The sequence below is a fragment of the Sus scrofa genome, chromosome 18 (genome assembly GCF_054392235.1).
Source record: "Sus scrofa isolate SSC_HxYL_T2T_F1_AM1 chromosome 18, Sscrofa_HxYL_maternal_Yorkshire_Landrace_v2.0, whole genome shotgun sequence".
NCBI lineage: Eukaryota > Metazoa > Chordata > Mammalia > Artiodactyla > Suidae > Sus > Sus scrofa.
Genome location: NC_139400.1, coordinates 37,838,676 through 37,846,649, shown reverse-complemented (window position 1 = coordinate 37,846,649; position 7,974 = coordinate 37,838,676). Strand labels below are relative to the sequence as shown.

General features: G+C 47.6%; 1 protein-coding gene across 1 annotated transcript in view; it reads right to left on the bottom strand.

Annotated features, from left to right (window-relative positions):
• WNT2 (Wnt family member 2) overlaps positions 1–5,051 on the bottom strand; it is a 47,392-nt gene extending 42,341 nt beyond the window's left edge. Inside the window, exons 1-2 of the mRNA XM_003134756.6 lie at positions 4,660–5,051; positions 2,350–2,576 (exon numbers count right to left, since the gene is read on the bottom strand). Coding sequence (XP_003134804.1) covers positions 2,350–2,576; positions 4,660–4,742 — 310 coding nt within the window. The 5' untranslated portion in view covers positions 4,743–5,051. The remainder of the gene's footprint in view (positions 1–2,349; positions 2,577–4,659) is intronic.
• Positions 5,052–7,974: the final 2,923 nt, after the last annotated feature.

Here is a 7,974-nt window from a genome sequence, read left to right as displayed (position 1 = left end):
AACCAACACAAAATCATCACTGACAGTCACAGGAGTTTACGTAAATGTCCAGGAAGAAATCTGGCCTTCTGTGAAGAGTGGAAAGAAATTGTGTATCATGAGTGTTTTAAGTTTTGAGTACTTTGGCAAGGCACTCAGCTTCATCTGAAAGAAATCTGAAGGAAGTAACAGTTATAGCCTCTAATTTACCTGAAGCTTTAGACTAAGTCAAACTTGTTTTCCTTCCTCTATTTATACTCTTTTCCCTCTAAGCCACGCTACAGCTCTGAAGTAATAAACATTGCCAAGTTAAGTTAAAGTATTTTGTGGATGAATCTCCAGCTTTGGCAGATATGCTACCTTTAGGATCAGTAGTCAAAACTGCTTCCTTTGATTTGTGATCTAAATGGTTGGGTTTTTGGTTTTTGTTTTCAATATGGAGACATCGAAATGGATTTTTCATAAACTACAGGTGATCATTTTATAAATGAAAAGTACACTTAATTTGTAATCATTGGAAAATCGGTTGTGAGAATTTTGAAAAGGAAAAATCCTGGCACATCTTAAACATCGAGAGCTTACATAATAGATATGCAAAGATTTCTTGTTCCGGATGTTTGCAAACTCTGTTTGATAAGGTCTAGCACTTTAATTGATTCACTGATGAGCTAATCTAGGTGAAGTCTTGAAATTCCATGTAGCTGAAATTTATCATTATCCTTTCAAAAATTTTGCGATGTCATATCGAAACTCTAAAAGGAATGCAGAAGAATATAGTTCTTAAACTTGAGAATAAAATTGCAGAATATCGCAGTAAATTAACTTTAGGGATACACTAAGAGTGAAAGTACTACGCCCTTGGGGGATTTTAGAGACATTCGGTTATGCATTTGGCCTCATAAAACCCTAGGGCTGTGATGATTACATGATAGAAACACCCTCTGTTAAGCATTACCAAGTGCAGAGCCCAAATGATTTTCTTAGGAATGGGGGTGGGGGGCGGCGGGCAAAAAACAAGTGGAAAGTTTCCTGTTTCTGGGGTTCGCACATAAACTGTTGTGTTTTCAGTCAGATTTCCCAGTAGCAAATGGAATGCGCTACCTTGGAGAATGTTATGGAGGCCAGGTTAAGGGATGGATATTTTTGAAAATAAAATCTGATTTTCAGCTCATTTTCTCTGATCGTGTATCAGTTAGTGAGCTACTTTCCATGTTCAGAACTTTTAAGATGTTCATTGTGTAATCAGATGATGTTCAATGCTCTTTCTAAAAAATGGAAAAAAACCACAGGCATACCCCATTTTACTGTACTTTGCTTTATTGCACTTCACAGATACTGTGTTTTTTTTTTTTTCTTTTTTTTACAAACTGAAGCTTTGTGGCAACCCTTCGTTTTCAGCTGATAGTTGGCTTTTTTTTTTTTTTTTTTTTTTAGCAATAAAGTACTTTTAGATTAAGGTACGTACATTGTTTTTTCAACACTCAGTAGACTACAGTGTAGTATAAACATAACTTTTAGATGCACTAGAAAGCCAAAAAAGTTCCTGTGACTTGCTTTACTGTGGTGGTCTGGAACCAAACCTGCAATATCTCCCAGGTCTGCCTCTATGGTTCCCACTCCTACCCTCCATAAATATCCTTGTACCCAAAATGTACCTGGAAAATAGGCACTCAACTGCAAGGTCATCCATTCATTCACTCACCCACCAACAGGATGAATGATGCCTGCCACACACAAGTTACCAAGTAAGGTACACGGAAGGCAGATTAGTCCCTGCCTTATAGAATTTACAGCTTACTGGGGGAAAAAAATGTTTAATTTAGGAACAGAGTGACCCAAAGCTGAGTGGCTGAATGGAAGGTCAAAGGTGATGAGCAGAGAATTGTCTCTGCTACTTAATAACACTGACATGTTAATATAACAATGACCATCTACGGCCAATAAAAAATTGGGTCATTCTATCTTGATCGTCTGCTCAGTCCTTCTAGAAGATTCAAGTCCCAGAAAGAAGAGTGAAAAAGTCAAAAGTGCTCTGTGGCTGCTGCTTCCCTTCTCCTAGAGACAAAATCTGAACCTGGAGAGACAGGCAGGCAAGGTTGTGACGTGGCAGGGATGGACAAAGCAAAGAATTAAAAAGACATCAGCGTGAAGCACTGCGTGCTAATCCGTAACCAGTCTCCTCCTAAACTTCAGACAAGTTTGTGGATTTCTTGAGTCCTCAACTGTGAAACAGGGACAATGCCACCCAACACAACAAGCTTCTGACTGAACAGAAGGCAAGAAAAGATGAGCAGGGACTCTGAAGACCAAATTAAGGGTGTGAGTATGTGAAGGGAGCAACCGAGGGCTGCGTGGAGGCGGGAGACTTACTTCGAAGCAGGACCCTGCCGAAGAGGCTGTGATCCCTGTCCAGGGTGTTGCAGTTCCAGCGGTGCTGGCGGAATTGGTGTTGGCACTCAGCTGTCCACTCAGCCACGCCCAGGCTGATGGCACGCATCACGTCTGGATGTCGGTGGCACAGCTGCCGCTGACGGCTCACCAGCCCTGGCACGTTGTCACACATCACCCTGGAGGAGCCGCCTGTGGCTCTCATGTACCTGGGAAGGACCAATATTAGTGAGAACACTGAATGGTGAGGCCTGGCACGGTGTTTCTCAGGAGAGTGAAGAGTTCAAGACACCATTTCAAGTGGGAGTTCCTTATCATTTGGGGGTTATCCGAAAGCAGAGGGCATTTTAATTTGCGTTCACTGAAATAGCAGCACAGGTGTGTGAGTGATCTGGTAGAAGCCACCTCAAAACAGAGTGATGATTGTTTCTTGGACTTGAAGCTGAGGCCACCAGATGATGCTTTAGGAAGAGTGGGAGAGGCAAGGTCTGCAGTGGAAGAATGGGATTGGGGGGAAGGGGCAGTATGTTTTGGAAGAAGACTTCGAAGACTTTTCCCACCAAGGCTCTGATCTCAATACACAATATGTCTTGGCTTTGGAGGAAGCCGACCTTTAGAAGCTCCTCACTCCCATTTATTTGACCTAATGGTTACGTGTCTTAAAGAAACTGTCCATATCCATCTAATCAACACCTGCTGGTATCTGATGTTACACTCTCCTCACAAACATGCCATTCTTTTCCTATGAAAGAATCCTTTAAATATTTTCATTTTCCAGCTCTTTTTGGCTTTTATAGAGAACCTTGGGGGGAAAAAAAATCTTTCTATTGTTATTAAGGACACTAAATGTTTGGAAGAATCAAACAGTGTTATAGCTCCATAAAGCACTTTTGAAAAGAAACTTTAACAAAAAATTACATCATCATCTCTACCCAGATGTTCTCTATTAGTTGTGAAATGTTTAGAAAGGTAACTTTTATATAACCCAAGCTGCCATAGGTGTCTTTTGAAGCGATCAAACAAGGAGAATGTCTTTTTCCTGTATTTTCATTATTTTATATGATCATAAAATCGTTACAGCTGTGACTCCCCCAAAATATATTTAAGTGACAGCTGAGAGACAATGTGACAAAAAGCCTGGGCAATAAATAATGTTTATATGCTCATGGAAACAGAAATAGTCATTTTATTGAAAAATGGTCACTCTGATAAATCAATCTTTGATCCTGTGTCAGCAGTGTCAAGGCTAAACGCCTTTTTGTTCAAAGCAGCTTAGGAAGGAGTTGAACCCCACTTCCCATCAACGCTTTCCCTTGCTCCTTTGAAGAGCTCCAGGGTCTTCCTAAAGTTCCCTGCTCTAGTCTTTCATTTGGCTGAGATGGCTCATTTTGCCAGATTCTTAAAACAAAAACAAAAACAAAACCGTCATAACAGACAACAGGTCTTTCTGAATGGGCATTTTAAGTATCTGTTTGGAAACTTTTAGGTGCAAGAACCTTCGAGAGCTCTCACCTCTTATCTCCTCTCAAGATCAGAAGGAGATGGAGAAGTTTCTGGCTGGGGAGACACTCTCTCCCTTTGGAACTTTTAAGGATGCTAAGACCTGTTAACATTTCAACTTTCCTCCACTGTGCAAAATAAATCAAAGATCAATATATAAAGGGTTCGAACAGTGTACCATCTTGGAACCCCTGGGCTCTGGAGCTTCTCATTAAGGCAATAGTCTCTACCTGGAGGCAGCACAATGTTCTTCCGCCCCACTGGGGTGAAAGCACTAGGAATGTGGAAGGATGGGAAATACTGCAAAAATCACATGCTTTGGGTTCTACCGTTTCTGACTGCCTGAATGGGCCCGGTCCATTTATCTTGAGGCATTTTTTAGGGGGAGGGGGAGCAGGGGGATACGTTTGTAGTTTTGGAGATGAATTCACACGCGCGCGCGCGCGCACACACACACATACACACACACAGACGTGTGTGCCAGTAGAGCTAGAGACCCGGCTAGCGCTTGTCTCAACGATCCTGATTTTGCTGTCGCTCTGCCGGACCCCAATAAACCAATCATCCGAGCTCTCATTTAAGGTGGGAATATGGGGGGATTTGGGGAGAGTTGTCAAAACTCGAATGGTCTCCCGAGGAAAAGGGCGATACGAGGGCGCAGCAGCTGGGGTTCGGGCCAGAATCCGCGTCTGCCACGGCCTCGGGGAAGCGCCGCCTGGAAGGGTCTATGTGGCTAGTGCGGTCCCCACTCCCATCTCCAAAATCCCCTCGCGCCCGTCCTCGTGGACTTACCACCATGAAGAGCTGACCTCAGGGCTGAGCCAGGTCAAGAGCAGAGGGAGCCAGAGCCAGATTCCACCGAGACAGGCGTTCATATTAACCCCCTTGCATCCGCATCAGGTCAGACTCCGTGTGCGGGCGCCATGCGTGCCCGGAGCAGAAGCGCCCAGCGCCGGGAGCGCCTCGTCACGGCCGCCGGCGCCTCGCCGCGCCCCCGCCCCCCGCTCGCGTCTGCGGCGAGTGGCGAGACTCGCTGATAAAGTTTCAAGCGACCAGCGGGGCGAGCGATAAAGGCCGGCCGGGGCCGCCTCGCCCACAGCCAATTCCCCAGGCGCGGCGGCGAACACGGGCAGCCGGAGAGCTCTGCGCGCCTCCCGCGCGCCCGGGTCCCTTCAGCTTCCCTCCCGCCCAGGCGCAGCCGAGGGAGGGGGCGCTGCGCCGGGCTGGGGGTGGGGGCGCAGGGTTTTATATAAGGGTGGATGAAATAATGGCAAGAGAAGTCTGCGGGTGAGGTGAAACTGGGGAGGAGAAACACCTCTGCGTGGCCTCAAGCGCCCGCGGGAGCAGGCATCTTTCGAGGAGCCACCGGCCCAAGAGTATCAGTGGGGCCTCCGCCGCAGGACCGAGCGTTCTGGATAGGCAAGGCTACCTTCCTGCAAACAGAAGTCCCCGAGCGTGCGATGTGGGGAGACGAGGGGCGAGGATAAGGAGATAGCTATGCACAGGAGGCAAGAATCCAGAGATGATTCTCAACTCATTCCTCCGCTTCTCTCCCTAACACGGAAAGGAAGAGCAAGCACTTGTAAATTTGGAACTGCCTAGTCTAAGCAGGGCAAGGTTGGGGAGGGAGGGGCCAGGCCTCAGGGAAAGGAAGACCTGTGGCCTTGATTCCCCCGTGCTGGGCTTATATACAGAGCTCGAAGGGAGGGGAGCCGGGAAGGTCCATGACCCTCCGGACCTCACCCAGGCGTCCTCAGCCAAAGCGTCTGGGGAAGATGCGGTTTTTACGCACACCCAGCTCCTCCCCGGCGCTGCAGAGCGCAAAAAATCAAGCAGGGAGGAACCGAGGCGGCGAGGAGACTGGCCGAGGGTCTGCGCCCCAGCACTGGTTGCGCCTCTTGCCGCCGGGGCGCTCAGCCTTTGCGAAGGTAAAGGGACACTTTCCCTTTGGAACTTGCTCCTGATCTGGGCCCCTGCAGGGCCAAGAGAGGCCCGAGCCCGCGGGTGGAGCATCTTGAACAGCAACTGGCTTGTAGCCCCGCCGTTTATCACCGGAAAGGAAGGAAGACCAGGAACTCGCGGCGGCCCTGAACTGTTCCATTGCTCTTTTCCTGGGGCGGAGGGACCTGCCGCCCGCCCGCGGAGCCTGCTTTGGGGAATGGGGAATGTGTATGCGTGTGGGGGGTGGGGTGGGCGCTGTATTGTTCACAGGGCGTGAAGGGGTGACGGTCCAGATAGGAAGGACGCGCTCTCCCCCACCCACTCCTAGAGCCTGGTCTGGCGGGAGCATCAGCCCTTGCTGGGCGAGAGCGCAGCAAGAGGCTGGACGGGGCGAATCTCTGTAAGGCCAAAAACCTGAAAGATGCTGTCATCGCCACCCCCTTCCACTACCCCCGCCCCCCCCCCGCCGGTCCCTGGCAGGTCCGGCCCCTCCCAGGCTGACCCAGATACATCCCCGTTTGGGTCCGGAAAGGGAGGGGAGGGAAACAAGCACCGCGCCACCCACGACTCGGGAAGAGCAGGGCTGAGCGCCAGGGCCGCTTCATATCGCTGGGCCGCGACCCAGGGGAAGTTCTGATCAGTCTGTGCCGGGAGAGAGGGAGGGGCAGGAGGAGGGTGTATTTCTGCCCACAGTGTGTGCACAGGCTGGTGTGTGTGTGTGTGTGTGTGTGTGTGTGTGTGTGTGTGTGAGGTGGGGGGGGGAGTGATATGATAGGCACCAAACAGCAAGAAATACCTCATTTACCACTGCATTTATGCCCATAAACCTCTTTCCTGGATGAAGCAGAAGAATAAGTTGAAATTTATTACCGTCCTCCTTTGTCCAGTCTCTCACAGTGAGTCCACACACTTGGGACACGTACAAGAGATGGGTGGCCTCAGACGAACCACCATAAATTGGCAACATTTCACTCCTACCAGTGAATAATGTAGGGGTGTGTATTTGGGAAAGGTAGGCAGCTGTATGCTTCTCTCAAGGTCAATAAGACCTGAAACTACCTTAAAAAAAAAAAAAAAAAAAAAAAACTCAACTGAAAACTCTGCCCACCTCAGCAATCATGTCCTCACAGCTGAGGAGAGTTGGAAATACATGGAGTGTCACCATCAGTTTAGAGGCCCTTCCTCCCCGCCCAGGGAATTATTGAGTGGCCAGGAGATCTGCCCTTTAGTTGTTGATGAGGCCAATGGAATGATCTAAACCTGAAACAGATCTCCTGGAATAAGAACAGGACCCCCCACCCCCACCCCAAACTAATTAAATCCACTCCAGAGGACTTTATCCTGGGACAGGAGAAGTACCTCATGACTTGCAGAGAAGAAATCAGTTCTGGTGAAAGGCAAAGGCTGAAAAAGTTCAGGAGAAGTTAAATCCAGACATGAAAAAGGTCCACCCAAATGCCCCTTCGCGAACTGTCTAGAGGCAGTCTGGACCAGATGACTTGTCCCTTCCAGATCTGTGATTCCACTTCCCTCCCGTTCTCCACCCCTATTCACTTAGGACCCATTATCTGCCCTGTACAACTTCTGTTCCTGCCCAGCTGCTCTGACTTTTCCTTCCTTCTCCTCTGTACCTGTTCACTTTGAAGATAGCGTGTTCACTACTAAAAGAAGTTGGGAAATGCTCAAGAAAATTAGGAAAGAAAGTTATTACAAACCTCACTTCTCTTCCAATAAAAACTACCATCTGAAAGAAGAGCTGATAAATATTTAAGTAAATTGCACATGACTTCAGCCTTGCTATAGCAGCTGATGATTTAGGAAAGACAGAGTTCAGAATGCTTTTAGATCTGTGAGTTTAATATCTTCCTTTTGGTTTCATCAATGAGAAATCTCATAATTTACTGTAAAATTCATTTACAGTATACAGAACCCAATTCTTTCTCTGGAGATTAATGTTTGTTTGTAACTTCAGGATAGCATTGTAGCCAAATGAGTCAGTCTATTTTCTTAGTTAGATCCATTGTTTGTCTAATCTCCCAGGGCAGAGAGAAAGCTAATTTACTACCAAACCATCTCCACCCTTTAAAAATGGACAGTTACTTCTTCAACCAAATAGTCATTTGTGTTTCAGTCTGCACTGGCTTCTTCCTAAGTGACTCCTAATTT